A 20,699-nucleotide genomic window follows, 5' to 3' on the forward strand; every position below is an offset into this window, starting at 1 on the left:
TTGAGCCTGTGCAGGGCATCCCATTTTCTGGCCACCTGTACACCCAGGTAACGAAAACTTTTCTCTACCATCCTGAGCAGCAGCTCTTTCAGTCTCTCCTCCTGCCCCTTGGCCTGGATCACAAACAACTCGCTCTTTCCCATGTTCAGTTTGTACCCTGAAAATCTACCAAAATCCCTCAGGATCCGCAGAACCTCCCTCATCCCCTCCACAGGGTCCGAAATGTACAGGAACAAATCATCCGCGTATAGCGAGACCCGATGTTCCACACCCCCCCATCCCCACCCCCCCCGAACCAGTCCCCGCCAGTTCCTCGAGGCTCTCAACGCCATAGCTAACGGTTCTATAGCTAGGGCAAATAGTAACGGCGAGAGGGGACACCCCTGCCTCATTCCCCGGTGAAGCTCGAAGTACCCCGACATCATACACTTGCTACCGATGGCTGGTACAGCAATTTCACCCAGCCAATAAAGCCCTCACCAAACCCGAACCTCCCCAGTGTTTCCCACAGGTACTCCACCCGGTCAAAGGCTTTCTCTGCGTCCAACGCTGTTACCACCTCCGCCTCCCCTCCCTCTGAGGGTATCATAATAATATTCAAGTCACCGGACATTGGTATTGAGTTGTCTGCCTTTAACAAACCCAGTCTGGTCCTCCTCTATCACCCCTGGGACGCAATCCTCAATTCTTGTGGCCAGAATCTTAGCTAGCAATTTGGCATCCATGTTTAAAAACAAAATCGGCCTGTATGACCCAAAATGTTCCGGGTCTTTCCCTCGTTTAAGAATGAGTGAGATCAAGGCCTGTGACATTGTTGGGGGGAGGGTTTCTTTCTCTCTAGCCTCATTGAAGGTCCTCATCAGGAGTGGGCTCAGCATTTCCAAACATTTCTTATAGAATTCTACCTGGTAACCGTCCAGCCCCAGGGCTTTACCCGATTGCATGCCCTCTATACCCTTGACAATCTCCTCCAATTCAATCGGGGCCCCCAGTCCCTCCACCAGGTCCTCTTCCACCTTTGGAAACCTCAGCTGGTCCAAAAATTGCCTCATCCCTTCCGCTTCCATTGGGGGCTCCAACTCGTATAGTTTACTATAGAATTCCTTAAAGACTCTGTTCACCCACCGGTTCCAATACCATGTTACCCTCCTTATTCTTTACTCCACCGATTTCCCTGGCCGCCTCCCTCTTTCGCAGTTGGTGTGCCAGCATTCTACTCGCTTTCTCCCCATACTCATAGACTGCCCCCCTTGCCTTCCTCAGCTGTACTACCGCTTTCCCTGTGGTCAGCAGTTCAAACTCCACCTGCAGACTCCGCCGCTCTCTCAGTAGCCCCGCCTCGGGGGCCTCCACGTATCTCCTGTCCACTCAGAGTATCTCCTCCACCAGTCTCTCCCTCTCTGCTCTTTCTCTCTTTTCCCTATGGGATCGTATTGAGATGAACTCCCCTCTGACAACTGCCTTCAGAGCCTCCCAGACCGTTGCCGCTGCTACCTCATCCATATCGTTTGTTTCCAGGTAGTCCTGGATGTTCCTGCTAATCTGCCAGCAAACCTCTTCGTCCACCAGCAGCCCCACATCCAGTCTCCAGAGTGGGCGCTGCCCTCTCTCCTCACTAAGTCACAGGTCCACCCAGTGCAAGGCATGATCCGAAACTGTGATTGCTGAGTATTCTGTCCCTGCCACCTTTGGGATTAATGCCCTGCTCAAGACAAAGAAGTCTATGCGGGAATAAAAGTTATGAATGTGGGACAAAAAAAGAGAACTCCTTCGCTCTCGGCCGCGCGAACCTCCAGGGATCCCCCCCCCCCCCCCCCCATCTGCTCCATAAAACCCTTCAGTTCCTTAGCCACTGCCGGTCGCTTCCCTGTCCTGGACTTCGACCGGTCCAGCTCGGGTCAATGACTGTGTTAAAGTCTCCCCCCATGATCAGCATTTGATCACCCTTTAATCTTCTTTATTCATAGGAACACCAGCCTACGCAAGCAGTCCTCATAATTTAACCCTGATCAGCCCTGGTATCACGTACAGTATAGTAGAGAAGGGCAGTTCATCCTGAGGAGATAGCTCAAGAACTACAAAATATAGCAGGTTAAATTGAATTAAGCCAAATAAGCATGCACAAAGAAAATATGTGAGATACATCATGGACAGTGTTGAAATAGTTAGGGATGAAGTTAAGAGATCCTTCATAGGGCGGCACAATGGTGCAATGGTTAGCACTGCTGCCTCACTGCACCGAGGACCCGGGTTCGATCTCGGGTCACTGTCCATGTGGAGTTTGCACATTTTCCCTGTGTCTACATGGGTTTCGCCCCCACAACGGAAAAGATGTGCAAGGTAGGTGGATATGCCACGCTAAATTGCCCCTTAATTGGACAACAAGATTAATTGGATCATGCAGTGTGCACAACACAACCAATCATTGAATCATTGCAAAGGAACAATTAAGACGTTAATAAGGATGTTGAACTATACAATTAAACAGCAGGGCACAGGTAAAAGGAAGTCATTTATGGTTCTCTGGTCAAACTATATTTTGGGTAGCGTGTTGAGTTTGAAATGTGAAGACCTCTGTTGGAGGTACTTCAGAGACTAGCAACTATTCAAACAAAACCACAACAGTGAGGCAAGTTGAGTGAAAGACAAATTTCTGACTGATGCTAGGGAGTTCCTCACACAGAACGTGATCAACACAGAGTTTGATCATTTGAATGTGTGTAATGTTAAATACGTAACGTTACTTCAAAAACCTATGAGAATTTAACTTTCCTCGGAGTGTATTCTGCTGTGATCACCAACAACGGGTCTGATGTTAAAAATTTTTATATTTTCTTACCCTCTCTCCTTCACTGAATAACAGAGGAATCAGATGATGACAGTGACCATGACTATGAACAAATAGAAGAAGGACTTGCCCTGATGGCTTTGCAGAAAGTGAAAAGATGGGCATTTTAATATCCACAAAACTGGCTGGGCAGCCTGCTGGGTAAGTAGTTTTCTCACAGCCCAAAAGTGAATCTGAATGAACAATAAGACCAGAAAATGCTGGACTCGTGCAGCATGTCTTCTGGCTGCTGAAAAGAAACAAACTTATTTTTTCAGAAGAATGAGTCTTAAGAGGGAGGCAAAAAAACCCTGCATGTTTAATTATAGGTACTTGTATAAGATCATAAGCCTGAAGAACTAAATCTTTTTCTTTCACAACAGATGTGCCTAACCTGTTTCCAGCATTTCCACTTTTACCTTCCATGTGCAAGGTATAGCACGTTTACAAAGCACGTTTACATATCCCGCTCCAATTTTTTCTGCATATTCGACACCAGAGGCAGGAATGCCCAACGTGCAAGCAATTGGAACATTGTAATCCGACAGTCCATGCCATCATTCAATAATGCAGTCAAAACAATTCAATAAATAATGCAATTATACACAAGCCAATCCAATTTCTAAAATATGTTGCTGGTAGCAGGTGAAAATTGGGAGGATTTAGCATTCACATCTTGATAATAGAGGAATACTTTTGCAAGAAGATTTTATATTTCAAAATTATCTATGGCTTAAATACATAGAAAAGAAGGAATTGGAAAGGTGCATCATAGAATCCCTACACTGTCAAAGGAGGCCGTTTGATCCGTCAAGTCGGCACTGACCATCAAGAGTACTTCACTCAAGCTTTCCCCCCCACCCTATCCCATTAACACCTTAATCTAACCAAGACATCGTTTTGGACACTAAGGAGAAATTTTGCATTGTCAACTCACCTAACCTGCACATCTTTGGACTGTGGGAGGAAACTGGAGTATTCGGAGGAAACCAAGCAGACAAGGCGAGAATGTGCAACCCGACACGTCTCCCGATCCTGGCACTTTGAGGCAGCAGTGCTAACCACTGTGCGCTCATGTGTAGAATTAGCTAATCGGATTCACAGTAAAGGTAGAAGCAATATATTTTGCTTTTCTTAACGGAGTGTCTGATCATAGAGACATAATAATGTTTGGAAACCTAGTTCAAATAACTGCTAATGGCAGGTATTTTATGAGTGTTTAAGCACACCAAGATAGACAATTAGTCTAGAATTTGCTGACAAAATGGCAAGTTTGATGTCACTTGCTGTTATTAAAGTGTAAATTGCTCAGCAATTTGTGGTGAGGAAGGGACAACAAGTGCATTGCGAATGTTGTTAGATGATTTGCACTGCTCTGGTGTGAGCCTTGTCAAAATGACAACTTGCCCTCAACTGCCCCATAGGCTTTAAGAACCTATTGATTTGCAAATCAAACTTGAATTAACTTCTGCAGAATGTTAATGCGAGTCCAAAAATGTGCCGGTTAGGTGGATTGGCCATGATAAATTGCCCCTTGGTGTCCAAAGGTTAGGTGGGTTACATGGATGGGGCAGGGAAATGGGCCTGGGTAGGTACTCGTGCAGACTCAATGGGCCAAACAGCCTCCTTCTGCACTGTAGGGTTTCTATAATATGGGCTAGTTCTTGACAGTGAACAAACCTTTTTAACAACATTGGCAACACACATCAAGGGCAGGATTCCCCCCCACCGGGTCGGAGAATCGGCGGGTGCCAGCGTGAATCCCGCCCCCACCGCCCCCCGAAGTCTCCGTCACTAGAGATTCGGCAGTGGCGGGAATCGCGCCGCGCCTATCGGCGGGCCCCCCCGGCGATTCTCCGGCCCGCGATGGGCCGAAGTCCCGCTGCTGTCATGCCGGCGGGACCGGCATGAATCAAACCACCTACCTTACCGGCGGGACCAGGCGGCGCGGGCGGGCTCCGGGGTCCTGGGGAGGGCGCGGAGCGATCTGGCCCTGGGGGGGTACCCCCACGGTGGCCTGGCCCGCGATCGGGGCCCACCGATCGGCTGGTGGGCCTGTGCCGTAGGGGCACTTTTTTCCTTCCGCGTTCGTCATAGTCTTCACGATGGCAGGCGCGGAAGTGATCCCCTCCCCTGTGCATGCGCGGGGACGTCAGCAGCCACTGACGCTCCGGCGCATGCAGAGGCTGGGAATTCTGCAGAGAGTAACCCCGTCTCCTGACTCCGCAAAGCCTGTCTATCATCTACAAGGCACACGTCAAGGGTGTAATGGAATACTCTCCACTTGCCTGGATGAGTTCTGCTCCAATATTGCTCAAGAAGCTCGACACCATCTAGGAGAGAGCAGCCCACTCGATTTGCACCCGATCCATCACCTTAACATTTACTCTCTCCATCACTGATGCACACTGGCAGCAGTTTGTACCATCTACAAAATTCACTGCAGCAATGAGAACAACACAACTACTATTCAATCATCATTGGGTCAAAATCCTGGAAATCCCTTCTTAACAGCAGAGTGGGTGTTCCGACACCACATGGACTGTAGTGGTTCAAGAAGGCAGCTCACCACCACTTTCTCGAGGGCAATTAGGAATAAGCAACATTCTGAACCTGGCTGGCCTGCCAGTGACACCCACATGCCATGTATAAATTAAAATAAAACATTTGCACACATTGCACCTGTTTCAACTAAAAAAATAGATCATGGTCATTCTTTGGCTAGTGCACCAGAGCAATGCCTTGACCAGTCAAAAGTCAAACTACCAGGTTTGAAGTTGAAACAAAGCATAGCAGTTAGCTGTCAGTTTTCAGTTAACATGCATTCTCCATGGTAATAGTTCTACCAATCGGAGCCCCCTTGCCAGCACTCTCTTCTCACAAAGTATAAATTGTTGTTCCAGGCAGCACGACGGTGCAGTGGTTATCACTGCTGTCTCACAACGCCGAGGTCCCAGGTTCAATCCTGGCTCTGGGTCATGGTCCATGTGGAGTTTGGACATTCTCCCGGTGTTTGTGTGGGTTTTGCCCCACAACCCAAAGATGTTCAGGGTAGGTGGACTGGTCACGCTAAATTGAAAATGAAATGAAATGAAAATTGCCCCTTAATTGGAAAAAATGAATTGGGTACTCTAAATTTATAAAACAAATTGGTGTTCGCTTTACATTTGATATTTGTTATAACCTACCTGAAACCTATAGGCTGGCGACGATTGGTTATCCCATGATATATTTTAGTTTCTTGACCACTCAAACAGTATAAAGAAAGTGAGCAACGTGCAAAAACTACATAGTCATGAAAAATCAAAATATGTCAAATGCAAATGCTGGTTGTTTATGTACAAGATACAAAAACAACCAGATCACACACACCCACCCCCTGTCCCCAACATTAGCCCCAGACCGGCAGAAAGGCACCAACGAGCAGCACAGACCACCGGAAAAGGACACACCGGTATAGGACACGGTGTGAGAGACAGAGAAAACACACCATCCCCTCCCAAGACGGGGCCACAGTTCAATCCAAAACAGTTCCTTTAAACTGGACACCAGCAATAAAGCCAGCATACGGCCACTTCTCCGCTTTCCCCTCCCCGCCCGAATGGTAGCTCCACATCGGTGGAAAGGTGCCCAAATGAGCAGCCCAGACCACTGGAAAAGGACAGACCAACGCCCTGCCCTGAAAGCAGTCCCACATCAGTGGAAAGGCATCCAAACGAGCAGCCTGGAGCACCAGAAAAGGCACACCAATGTAAGGCAGAATTAAGCGAGAGAGTGTGAGAGGGATTTCCCTTTACAAAAACAAATACAGAGCAACCACAAGAAACCCAACAAACAAGTAACTACAAGTCAAAGCCACCAGCACACGCTCCTCTCCCCCGGCTTCAGCAGCAGCCCTACATCGGTGAAGAGGTGCCCGCAAGCAGCTCAGTTCACCGGGAAAGGACAGGCAGAGTGCGGCTGAGGAGATAGAGAGAGAACACCCTTCTTCCTCACTCACACCAGGAAGGGCCCATCAACCCCCAGTGCACAGAAGCAGGAGAGCCGTAACTGGTGAGCACCCAACGCTGAGCCCAAAATAACCATACACAACAAAAATACAATAATAACCATACAATCCCCCAAATATAAAACAAAACCAACATCAGTACAAGCAGTACACATAGTCAATTGAGCCACCGCCCTGCTGCTCTCACAGTTCTGGCCTCCAGTCTCCAGACACCATCCAGTCTAAAACTGCAAAAATGAGTCGATTCTGCTCCACTTTCAGCCCAGCAGCAGGCCAACTAAATTCCGCCCGTGCTCTTCTCCCAGCCGGGAAGCAGAAAGGCAGCCAATGACAAGTAAGAGTCCCAGGTGCATTTGGATTTTATTATGATAATAATCTTTATTGTCACAAGTAGGCACACACCGCAATGAAGTTACTGTGAAAAGCCCCTAGTCGCCACATCCTGGTGCCTATTCAGGTACACAGAGGGAGAATGTCCAAAATACCTAACAGCACATGTTTCGGGACTAGTGGGAGGAAACCGGAGCACCCGGACGAAACCCCCGCGGACAAGGGGAGAAAGTGCAGATTCCGCACAGACAGTGACCCAGCCAGGAATCGAACCTAGGACCCTGGCACTGTGAAGCCACAGTGCTAACAACTGTGCTACCGTGCTGCCTGAGTACAGCCCCCAGAACAGCCTTCTATTTTAATACTGTTATATTCCTTTATTGAAGTTGCCATGCCACCTTCTTTTTCCATCTGTTTATTGTTCCTTAAAATTTTACATTATATAACCAGTTACTTGGGTCTTCTCTAGTACATATTTGTATAAAGTAATCATTTGGAATTATATTTTTAGGTCTTTCGGTTTCTATCTGATTTTGCTTCCACTAAGCAAGCTTAACATCGATGGTCGGAAAATTGCTGGAGTCCATTATCAGGATTTCATAGCACAGCATTTATAAAGCAGGGGTATAACTCAGCATGGATTTACAAAGGGAAAATTATACTTGACAAATCTACCAGAATTCTTTGAAGATGTAACTAGTAGAGTTGACCAGGGAGAACTGGTGGATGTGGTTTGTTTAGACTTTCAGAAGGCTTTTTGACAAGGTCTCACGTTGCAGATTACTATGTGAAGCTAAAGCATGTGGGATTGCGGGTGGTGTATTGAGATGGATAGAAAGCTGGTTAGCAGACAGAAAGCAAAAAGCTGGAATAAATGGGTCTTTTTCCGATTGGCAGGCAGTAACTAGTGGGGTACCGCAGGGATCTGTGTTCGGACCCCAACTGTTCACATTAAGTAAATGAATTATCTCCAAATTTTCAGATGATACAAAGTTGGGTGGGAGGAGGATACAGCGATGCTTCAGTGGGATTTGGATAAGCTGAGTGAATGGACATATGCATGCCAGATGCAGAATAATGTGGATAAATGTGAGGTTATCCGCTTTGGTAGAAAAAATACGAAGGCAGATTATTATTTGAATGGGTCAAAATTGAGAGAGGTGGATAGTCAGCGAGACCTTTTTAGAACAGTACAGCACAGAACAGGCCCTTCGGCCCTCGATGTTGTGCCGAGCAATGATCACCCTACTCAAACCCACGTATCCACCCTATACCCGTAACCCAACAACCCCCCCCCCCCTTTAACCTTACTTTTTAGGACACTACGGGCAATTTAGCATGGCCAATCCACCTAACCCGCACATCTTTGGACTGTGGGAGGAAACCGGAGCACCCGGAGGAAACCCACGCACACACGGGGAGGACGTGCAGACTCCGCACAGACAGTGACCCAGCCGGGAATTGAACCTGGGACCCTGGAGCTGTGAAGCATTTATGCTAACCACCATGCTACCGTGCTGCCACCTTAGTGTCCTTGTGAAACAGTCGCTGAAAGTAAGCGCGCAGGTACAGCAGGCAGTAAAGAAGGCAAGTGGTATGTTGGCTTTCATAGCGAGAGGATTTAAGTCTAGGAATAGGGATGTTTTACTGCAATTGTATAGGGCATTTTGAGGCTACAGCTGGAGTATTGTGTGCAGTTTTGGTGTCCTTGTCATAGGAAGGATGTTCTTGCTATGGAGGGAGTGCAGCAAAGGTTTACCAGACTGATGTCTGGAATGGCGGGACTGTCTATGAGGAGAGCGTAAGTCAGTTAGGATTATATTCATTGGAGTTTAGAAGGGTGAGAGAGGATCTCATAGAAACTTATAAAATTCGAACACGATTAGACAGGGTAGATTCAGAAAGAATGTTCCCAATGGTGGGGGAGTCCAGAACTAGGGGTCATAGTTTGAAGATAAGGTGATAGAACATAGAACACTACAGCGCAGTACGGGCCCTTCGGCCCTCGATGTTGCGCCGACCTGTGAAACCATCTGAAGCCTATCTCACCTACACTATTCGATTTTCATCCATATGTCTATCCAGTGACCACTTAAATGCCCTTAAAGTTGGCGAGTCTACTACTGTTGCAGGCAGGGCGTTCCACACTCTACTACTCTCTGAGTAAAGAAGCTGCCTCTGACATCTGTCCTATATCTACCGCCCCTCAACTTAAAGCTATGTCCCCTCGTGTTGGTCATCACCATCCGAGGAAAAAGGCTCTCACTGTCCACCCTATCTAACCCTCTGACTATCTTATATGTCTCTATTAAGTCACCTCTCAGCCTTCTCCTCTCTAACGAAAACAACCTCAATTCCCTGAGCCTTTCCTCGTAAGACCTTCCCTCCATACCAGGCAACATCCTAGTAAATCTCCTCTGAACCCTTTCCAAAGCTTCCACATCCTTCCTATAATGTGGTGACCAGAACTGCACGCAGTACTCCAGGTGCGGCTGCACCAGAGTTATGTACAGCTGCAGCATGACCTTGTGGCTCCGAAACTCAATCCCCCTGATGTGAGGAGAAATTTCTTCACCCGGTAAGTGGTGAATGTGTGGAATTCACTACCACAGAAAGTAATTGCGGCTAAAACATTGTGTAATTTCAAGGAGTTAGATACAGCTCTTGGGGCTAAAGGAATCAGGGGATATCGGGGTAAGGTGGGATCAGGCTTTTGACCTTAATGATCAGCCATGATCATAATGGATGGTGGTGCAGGCTCAAAGGGACGAATGGCCTCCTCCTGTTTCAATATATGCTTCTATTCTTCTATGCTAGCACTTTTGCTGTTACAATGGAAGAATTTCTGTATTTGGTGTTCACCAGTTGACCCAATTTCCAGTTCCCTCATGACTGTCTTTCCAGTATTCTTCCCAGAGATTTGTCTCTGCTTTCTCCTAATTGGCTCTCCCAAGAATAATTTTTTTATTATTCGTTCATGGGATGTGGTATCGCTGGTTGGGCCAGCGTTTATTGCCATCCTTGAGGGCATTTAAGAGTCAACCACATTGCAGTGAGACTGGAGGCACATGTAGGCCAGACCAGGTAAGGTTGCAGATTTCCTTCCCTAAAGGACATCAGGGAACCAGATGGTTCTTTTACGACAATCAATATTGGTTTAATGGTCATCAATAGACTTCCAGATTTTTATTGAATTCAATTTTTTTTATATAAATGTTTTTATTGAGATTTTTTAAGTATACAAAACAAGGATAATGTTAAAGCCAAATGGTTTTAAAGGTCGATCAATGTCACAATAGGCTTCAGCTGCCATCGGGCGGCATAGTAGCCCAGTGGTTAGCACTGTTGCTTCACACACCAGGATCCCAGGTTCAATGCCCAGCTTGAGTCACTGTATGCAGAATTGGACATTCTGAATTCGCCCTCAGTGTACCTGAACAGGTGCTGGAGTGTGGCAATTAGGGGGTTTTCACAGTAACTTCATTGTACTGTTAATGTAAGCCTACTTGTGACATTAATAATGATTATATTATAGAAAGGTTAGCTGAAACCTCAGGATCAGAATGCTTGTTTTACTCTTGTGAAAAATGAAAATCGCTTATTGTCACAAGTAGCCTTCAAATGAAGTTACTGTGAAAAGCCCCTAGTCGCCACATTCCAGCACCTGTTCGGGGAAGCTCGTACGGGAATTGAACCGTGCTGCTGGCCTGCCTTGGTCTGCTTTCAAAGCCAACGATTTAGCCCTGTGCTGAACAGCCCCAGGTTGTATATTTTACAATCCACATGAAGACCATAGTGTACATTTTGACTGACTTCCAGTGATTTAACATTTAATTAGTCCACTTTCAATTTTTAAAATCACACTTTTTTTGTTTTGTTTATCACTTCCTTAGGAATCAAAGATGAACAGCTTGTTCAGGAATCTGCTTCCAGCTGACTACAACCTTAGCTTCATTGATACAAGCAAATATTCAACCCAAAGTATTGTATTACAAAAAGAACTGCTGCTTTGGAAATAAATAAAATATATCTTTTTGAAGATAGTAATAAGAAAAAGAATCAACTCGCATCTTGAAAATAATGTTTGGGGAATGGTGACAGACTAACACATTAGTCAAAACCATTGTGACAGTTCTTTCACCAAGCTGAAACACATTTATCTGTTGTGTGCACATGGATGGTAGTACTGCAAGATAATTGTTATATTAATCAAAAGGGACATTGAGAAACCACCAATGTTTATTTTGTTGCCAAGGGGATGACTGCTCCATGCTGCCAATCATTGAAATGAATCTGGTCAGTCAGAATGTTCATGTAAGTTAGTTTATGATGTTTCAACTCTGCAGTCTTCCACATCCAGTTGTGAATGGTGGTAGAAAATGAAAAATGAAAAAGCTAACTGGAAGAGGAGGCTCCACAAACATTCTCATCCTGAATGATGGGGTGCCCAGCACTTCTGTGCAGAAACAAAGAACTTACAACCATCTTCAGCCAGAAGTGGCAAGTGGATGATCAATCCCAGCCTCCTCCAGAGGTTGGCAGCATTCCAGATGCCAGTCTTCAGCCAATTCAATACTCCACATAATATGAAGAAACAGCTGAAGAGTCTGGCGATAGCAAAGGCTGTTGGCCTTGACAACACCCAGCTGTAGTCATTGTCCTCACTTTTTGAGAACAGCTATAACACTAGCATCTACCAGACGATGAAGAAAATTGCCTAGATATGTCCTGTCTAAGAAAGCAGCAAATTACCAATACATCAGCCTACTCTCACTCATAGGCACAGTGATGGAAGATGTCATTCGTGATGCTATCAAGTGACACTCAGCAATAACATGTTCAGTGATACACAGTTGGGGTTCGACCCGGAGTACTCAACTCTAGACCTCATTACAGCCTTGACCCAAACATGAACAAAACAACCAGAGAACAAAACAACCAAGTTCCAGAGTTGAGGGTAAAGTGATTGCCCTTTACATCAAAGCAACATTTGACTGAGCGTGGTATCGAGGAACCCTCACAAAATTGAAGTCAATGGAATTCAGGGGGCAAGCTCTCCAACGGTTGCAGTCCTATCTGACATAAAGAAAGATGGTTGTGGTTGTTGGAGACCAATCACCTCAAGTCCCGGGATATTATTACAGGAGTTCCTCAGAGTAGTGTCCTAGGTCCAACCACCTTCAGCTGTTTCATCAATGATGTTCCCTCCATCATGAAGTCAGAAGTGGGGATGTTTACAGATGATTGCAAGAGTACACTTCCATTTTTCATTCCTTGAATACCAAAGGAACCCATTCAGCACATTCAGGCTTGGATTGAAGAAGGGCAAGTAACATTCACAAATCACAAATGCCAGATAATGACCATCTCCAACAAGAGACCATCTCTCCATTACTTTCAACAGCATAACCATCACTGAATTGGGGCAGCACGGTAGCATAGTGATTAGCACAGTTGCTTCACAGCTCCAGGGTCCCAGGTTCGATTCCCAGCTTGGGTCATTGTCTATGTGGAGTCAGCACATTCTCCCCGTGGGTTTCCTCCAGGTGCTCTGGTTTCCTCCCACAGTCCAAAGATGTGCAGGTTTGGTGGATTGGCCGTACTAAATTGTCCTTAGTGTCCAAAATTGCCCTTAGTGTTGGGTGGGGTTACTGGGTTATGGGGATAGGGTGGAGGTGTGGGCTTGGGTAGTGTGCTCTTTCCAAGAGCCGGTGCAGACTCGATGGGCCGAATTGCCTCCTTCTGCACTGTAAATTCTGCACTGTAAATTCTATGTTCTATGAATCCCCCACCATCAACATCCTAAGTGTTACCATTCACCAGAAACTGAGCTGGACTAGTCATATAAATACTCTGGCCACAAGAACAGGTCAGAGGCTGGGAAATCTGAGCTTACCAATTCATTTCATGATTCCCCAAAGCCTGCCTACCATCTACAAGGCAGAAGTCAGGAGTGTGATGGAATATTCTCCACTTGTCTGGATGAGTGCAGATCCAGCAACAATCAAGAAGCTCAATGCCATACAGGACAAAGCAGCCCCAATTCACTACCTTAACAATTCACTCTCTCCACCACTGATGCTCAGTGGCAGTATCATGTTCCATTTTCAAGATGCACGGCAGTAACTCACCAAACCTCCTTCAACAGCACCTTCCAAACCAGTGATTTCAACTTCCTCAGACAAGAGAAGCAGATGCATGGGAACACCATGACCAAAAGATTTATCTCTAAGCAAGACTAGCAGAACTTTCAGTGGGAGAGACTGTGAATGGTTTTGCAGGTGGCCCTCAAGCAACGTTTGGCCTTGAGAATCTGGCTTCAGATTGCACCACCTCGGCACAGATGGCAGCAGTGTGGGCTGTCTGATCGACAGGCAAATAATGCAATGGGTGCTCACCAAGTGGCAGCGGTGGGAACACAAATGTTCACGAGGAGGAGAGAAGGTTCATTCACCACTGAGCCATTGGCATTTTACTCCAGGGCAGCACCTCACCAATCTTCAGTCTGTTAAAGAGAGATTGCTGTAGTGTTTGGTGTACCTACATGCCCCATGGTCAGAGATGGTGAAAGAGCAGCCTGAGCTTGTATCTCATGCCTTTTGAGCGTCCACTGCAGAACTGTGATGTTGAGTAACTTTCCCTGTACTGCATTTGAAGCCAAGACAACAGTCACCAGATGCTGCATCTCTGCTGAGTCCAAGGCCTCTCTTGGAATTAGCACCCACTTCCACTCTGCAAAGAATGAACTCCAAGCTCTGCATGATGCCGCGTTCTACTGAAGCCAGGCTCCTCCCTTTCCCCCCCGACTTTAAAGCAGGCTTTCTGCAAGTACTGCCAATGCACCAAGCAACACAATGTGCACGTTTATCTGAATCCTCCTGTAGGCCACCCCATCAATGTCCTCCTTGGAGACCCACTGCCTAGCACCTACACACGCACTGGCACCAAAACAATGCCATTTCGTCCAAGTGATTAAATGCAACACCTAGCATGATACTGACATTACTGGATAATCCTGATCTTTGCTCAGTTGGGACAGCACCGGATGCACAATTGGTCCCAGTATTCAAGGAAATCTGATTTGGTGCTTCTGCTCCTAATCATCTCCAATAACATACATTTGATAATGGAAGAGAATCGTGGGCGAGTATGAAATGGACAAGGAGAAGATTACCACCTGGGTTTCAAAGTGAAAGCAAGTCACTTTGATGAAGCAATATTTGCAGAAATATCTTTCGATGTGAAATAACTGTTTTAAGGGGGGGAAAAAATTGACCCCCAAAGATAACTGTGCAAAGGAAAAATTAGAAACTTTTATTGATGCATAGATTTGTTCGTAGTTTAAATTTTCAACAGCTGACCTGGTAACAATGGAGAGGGGTTGGAGTAAGAAAGAATTGTGTGATACAAGGGACAGACATAAAAACAGGAAAATTAACAAAAGGGAGAAGGGAGTAAACAATAATAAGAACACGTTAATGCCATTCTTTCCACAGACTGCAAGGTTTGCACAAGCAGGCTGAACAATTTGTAGAATCCGTAACAGCTCACAAGACAGAATACGGAAATCTTTCCCTGAACTCCTTTTAAAGCACATCAAAAGAACATAAAACATTCACATTGACTACAGCTATTTAATAAATATGTCTTAACAAAGAACAATACCGCACAGGAACAGGCCCTTTGGCTCTCCAAACCTGTACCAGTCATACCACCCTTGGCCAAAAGGCTCAGCACTTCCTTGTGCCATATCCCTCTATACCCATCCTATCCATGTATTTGTCATTATGCCTTTTGAACACCAGTAATGTATCTGCTTCCACAACCTCCCCTGGCAACATGTTCCAGGCACTCACCACCCTGTGTAAAAGATCTGCCTCGCACATCTCCTCTAAACCCATGCTCCCTGGTGACTGACCCCTCCAACCTGGGAAAGAGTGCCTGCCCATCCACTCTATCCATGCCTCTCAATCTTGCAGATCTTTTATCACGTCATCCCTCAACTTCCGTCTTTCTAATGAAAATAGTCCCAGTCTATTCGGCCTCTCCGCATAGCTAATACCCTCCAGACCAGGCAACATCCTGGTAAACCTCCTCTGCACCCTCTCCAAAGCCTCCACATCCTTCTGGTAATATGACAACCAGAATTGTGTGCAATATACCAAGTTCTATACAACTGTAGTATGATTTGCAGTTTTGATATGCCCTGTCCAATGAAGGCAAGCATTCCGTATGCTTTCTTGACTACCTTGTCCACTTGTGTTGCCACTTTTAAAGATCTATGGACCAGCACGCCCAGATCTCTCCAACTTTCTATATTCCTAAAGGTTTTGCCATTTACTGTATATTTCCCCTCTATGTTAGACCTACCAAAATGTATTACCTCACATTTGTCTGGATTGAACTCCATTTGCTATTTCTCTGTCCAAGTCTCCAACCTATCCATGTCCTGCTGTATCCTCTGACAATCCTCAACACTATCTGCCACTTCACCAACCTTGGTGTAATCTGCAAACTTAATCCGATCAGCTACATTTTCCTCCAAATCATTTATGTATACTACAAACAACAGAGGCCCCAGCACAGATCCCTCTGGAACACCACTAGTCACAACCTTCCATTCAGAAAAACACCCTTCTACTACTATCCTTTGCCTTCTGTGACCGAGCCAGTTCTGTATCCATCTTACCATCTCACCTCTTATCCTGTGTGACTTCACCTTTTGTACCAGTCTTCCATGAGGCACCTTGTCAAAGGCTTTACTGCAGTCCATGTAAACAACATCCACGTCCCTTCCCTCATCAATCATCTGTCACCTCCTCAAAAAACCCGATCAAGTTAGTGAGGCATGACCCCCCTTCACAAAAACCATGCTATCGCTAATGAGTACATTTGTTTCCAAATAGGTAAAAATCCTGTCTCTGAGAATTTTCTCCAATAATTTACCTACTGCCGACGTGAGGCTCACTGGCCTATAGATTCCTAGATTATCCCTGCTACTTTCCTTTTCGATGTCAACATGATCCAGACTGTCCACACACCCTACCCAAGAATCATCTTCCACATAGTCCTTTTCTTTGGCGAACACTGATGCAAAGTACTAATTTAGTACCTCGCCTATTTCCTCTGGCTCAACACATAGATCCCCACTGTCCTGTCCTTAAGTGGTCCAATCCTTTTTCTGGCCACCCTCTTGCTTTTTACATATGAAAAAGCTTTGAGATTCACCTTAATCATACTTGCCAAGGACTTTTCATGACCTCTCTAGCCCTCCTAATTTCTCGCTTAAGTACCTTCCTACTTTCTTCATAGTCCTCAAGGGATTAGATTGTCCCCACCCTTGTAAACCGTACCAAAGTCTCCTTTTTCTTTTTGACGAGGTGCACAATATCCCTCGTTATCCAAGACTCCCCAAACTTCCCATACTTATCCTTCATTCTCTCAGGAACATGACTTGCATGAATCCTAATCAAATGTCGCTTGAAAGACTCCCACATTTCTGATGTTGATTTACCCTCCAACAGCCGCACCCAATCCAAATTCTTCAATTGCTGCCTAATTTTATCGTAATTTGCTTTGTCCAGTTTATCACCTTAATGCAAGTTATCCTCATCTCTATCCAGGACCCTAAAACTTACGGAATTGTGGTCACTACTCGCAAAATGTTCACCTACTGAAACCTCAACCACCTGTTAAAGCTAATTTCCCAATACCAGGTCCAGTACTGCCCCTTACCTAGTTGGATTATCGACCTATTGCTTCAAGACTTCCTAGATACACATTGCACACTCTGCCCCCTCCAAGCCCTAGCACTGAGTGAATCCCAGTCAATATAGGGGAAATTAAAATCCTCTACCACAACAACCCTACTACTTTTGCACCTATCCAAAATTTCTCCACCTATCTGCTTCTCTATCTCTGACTGGCAGTTGGGGGGCCTGTAATAAATGCCCAACATTGTGATTGCCCCCTTACTGTTCCTAAACTCTATCCAGATTGCCTCATTGTTTGAGCCCTCCGAGGTGTCCTCCTGCAGTACGGCTATAATCTCCTTAACCAGTAATGCTACTCCCCCACCCCTTTTACATCCCCTCTATCTCTCCTGAAGCATCTATATCCTCCAACGTTCACCTGCCAAGTACTAATAAGTGCTCTATTTCTTATCAAAAGCAATTCTCAATCTCCAACATTCACCTTTAAATGTACATTTGATGGAAATGAAATGTGATTTTCAACTGCAATATCTGATGCTATTCAGGATATCGATTATGTCATTGTAAATGTATGATGCAGTTTGAATATCAAAACAGACATCCATGAAAGCTGATGATCAGTAAAAAAGACCTATCAAAGTAAATACAATAAAGTTTTATTTGCAACATAAATCATCTAACTGATAAGTTTATTGAAAATAACATTTTAACCACTGCTTTAATAAACAGATTAGGCAATCTTTGTGTAGAGCACTTGAAATGGCTAAAAGATTTGCAATAACCTCAGCTAAAATTTGATATATTGTAAAATCTATTGTAAATTGGTCTCATAATTAACTCTTAATAATTCTCTTTATAACTCTACTTTTTTAACAATTGTGAAGTATGTACAGAACGTTTGATATTCATGAAAATGACACTAGATTTTTATGGTAGTCACCACAATGTGTTTTTAGTTATACGCAACAGAAAATATCAGTTTGGTATAATCATAAATGTTTTCCTCCTTTGTAAAAAAAAATTGTGTTTTCTGGGCAATCATCTGGTGGAGGTTGGTTCAAAATAGACTGGAGTGCAGCAAATCTCATAGGAAGCAGCACAGAAAATATACACAGGAGTCACTGTCCCTTTTCAATTGTATTCCAGTAAGCAATGCCCCAGATATTAGGAAAACTATGGAGAAAAGCTAAGTGTCTACGGTAAGTAGTTGGGTGGTAGCGTGGCAGATGGATGAGGTGGGCAGGTGGCTGGGAGTGAAGAAGATAGGGTGGCATGAGAGGAGAGGGTGGCATGGGAGGAGATGAGTAGGATAACAGGTTGGTGAGGTGGGTTGGGCGACATGGTGGCAGGTCAGTGTGAGAGTAAGTGTTAGGTCATATCGGTGGGAGTTGGGACAGGGTTATGGGGGGGGGGGGTGGTTAATGGGGTTAGTTGTATAGTTACCCCGAGTACATCTAGTGTCCAACCATTTGCATCCAGAAGTTCTGAGTGATACTTTGTAAAACTCCATATGTATAGCTCCCAGATTCAAGTTGATTTGCACAAACTTTGACTGTTAAAACGACAAAAGAATTACAAAGCTTGTTGCAGCTATTCTAACATGCAGGATATGGGTTTGTATTGGTTTGGCATTGACTAATGAAACTGGAATGTCATAAACTTAGTAGAGGAGGAAGGGGCCAAATTAGCTCAGTTGTCTGGTCCATAGTGCATAACACTGATGGTGTAGGTCGAGAACATATAGAGGCTGATAGTAGCCCTTGGAGCTTCTGCTCCTTGTCCCAATGTGATATCATGACATCGCAGAAAGATTACCATAATGAGAAAGCCTTGGACAACTGGGGATACTCCATGAAGGCAATAGAGCATATACCCAACTTTATTTGTATAAACAATTCAATTTCAATAGTAGTTTTATAATTACTAATTATTTTTTCAGATATATTTAACAAATCCAGGATAGGATGCTACTAAAAATCTCCGAAGAATCGTGGTTCCACCATTCCGTAAAGTAGCCACATGAGCTTCATTTCGGGATTTCATGCATTATAATTAAAGTGGGCTGTAAACAAAGTAGTTGGCTTTACTGTATGTCAGCATAGCTGTTCATAGAATTCTCAACGAAGATTGAGTTCAAGTGCCACTCCAGGGATTGAACATAAATATCTAGGCTCCAGTAAGGGAGATTTGTACCATGGATTCTCCGTTTCAGTGGCTAAGTGCCAGCTGAAACGGAGAATTTGCGGATGTTTTACGACACCAAAATCGGCACCGAACCCTCAGATTCCAGGACCGGTGAGGGGCTTGCCGGGCGCTGGGTGAAACTCCGGGCTCCCACGCCAAAAACGGCTGGAGAATGGCCAGGTCCGTACGACCTGCAGCAGCTGCACTGTACAACATGGCATGGCCGTGCACGAACCTGACCTGCCAAATACAGCCCCCCCCGGCCAGCGGCACGGCTCCTGGTAGAGTGTGACGGCGGTGGACAGTCCGCAGTCGCCAGATTCCCGACTGCTCAGACCACGCATCCACTGCGCGGTCAGGAACTCGGCCCATCGGGGGAGGGCCTTCCGATGATGTACCAATGGCATTTCAACAGCATGCGCCATGTGACTCGATGACATCATTTCAGAGGGGGCGGAGACTCAAAAAACGGGGTCAAACCGGTGCCGCCCCCAATTTGGGTGTCGGAAGGGATTCCCCGCTCGATCACCGATTAAGATATTGGCGTTGTGCAATGGAGAATCCCGCCCACCATCTTCTAAAAGATGTTAAACGCGAGACCTCGTTTGCCCTCTCAGGAAATGCAAAAGATCCCACAGTACTATGTACAAGAAAGAGCAGGTGCCATTGATGCTTCAACCAGCATTCTAAGTATATCAATTATCATATTTCTGTTTGTGGGAGTTTGCTACGTGTCAATTGGATGCTGTTTCCTGTATTACTAGTAATTACGTAACAAAAATGCTTCATTGTCTGCAAAGCATGTGGTACATTTTGTAATGATAAAAGATAATTTATAAATTTTATAAATGCAACTTTGTCTTAGTTAACAATGCAAACCATAAGCTGAATACCAGATTCCTTCAAAAACCTGCCTGAATAGGCTTCTGGAATTTTACGTACTAAATATGTGCAGCACTCAGTTTTAATTACTCATTCCAAATTTAGTATCCGTGTTTGATTTATAACAAAATATTAAAACAGTAAAAAATGTATGCAGAACAGTTCTTTGGTTGAATGTAACTTCAATTGCTTTTCATTAAACTATTTTCACTCGCATTTATATTCCATCAACCTTTTTCCTGAAGGGGTTCTGTGCAGCCACACTGCAGCGAACAAAAATGTTCTGAGATGATCATACCAAGGTTCAGTCACTCTTCAGCCTTGGATAATCCCTACTGCAGGCAGCACAGGGCAGTCCTGGATAGCATTGCTGCCTCACAGCGCTATGGTTTGATTCCAACTTGTCGACCTGGATTTGGCACATTCTCCCTATGTTGCTCCAGCTTCCTTCCAGTCTAAAGATGTGCAAGTTACGTGGCTATGCTAAATTGCCCCATAAGTGTCCAAAAGGTGAGGTGGGGTTACGGCAGGTGGGTGGGCCTAGGTAGGGTGCTTTTTCAGAGGGTTGATGTAGACTCAACCAACCAAATGGCCTCCTTCTCCACTGTAGAGATTCTATGATTCTACTTAGCTCTTAAGCCAACCCCACTGCCCCAGGACAATACATCCAATTTACAACAGTACTCATGGCCATATAATCCAACCTTGTTCTCACCGTGTAACAGGAAGCGCTCCATTTAAGAAAGGTGCTTGA

General features: G+C 45.2%; 1 protein-coding gene across 2 annotated transcripts in view; it reads left to right on the forward strand.

Annotated features, from left to right (window-relative positions):
- themis2 (thymocyte selection associated family member 2) overlaps positions 1–11,222 on the forward strand; it is a 257,043-nt gene extending 245,821 nt beyond the window's left edge. For both annotated transcript variants that reach the window (XM_038796389.1, XM_038796397.1), the window contains exons 6-7: positions 2,864–2,989; positions 11,060–11,222. In XM_038796389.1, the coding sequence (XP_038652317.1) occupies positions 2,864–2,958 (95 nt within the window). In that variant the 3' untranslated portion in view covers positions 2,959–2,989; positions 11,060–11,222. The remainder of the gene's footprint in view (positions 1–2,863; positions 2,990–11,059) is intronic.
- The last annotated feature ends 9,477 nt before the right edge of the window (positions 11,223–20,699 follow it).

The sequence above is a fragment of the Scyliorhinus canicula genome, chromosome 1 (genome assembly GCF_902713615.1).
Source record: "Scyliorhinus canicula chromosome 1, sScyCan1.1, whole genome shotgun sequence".
NCBI classification, from domain to species: domain Eukaryota; kingdom Metazoa; phylum Chordata; class Chondrichthyes; order Carcharhiniformes; family Scyliorhinidae; genus Scyliorhinus; species Scyliorhinus canicula.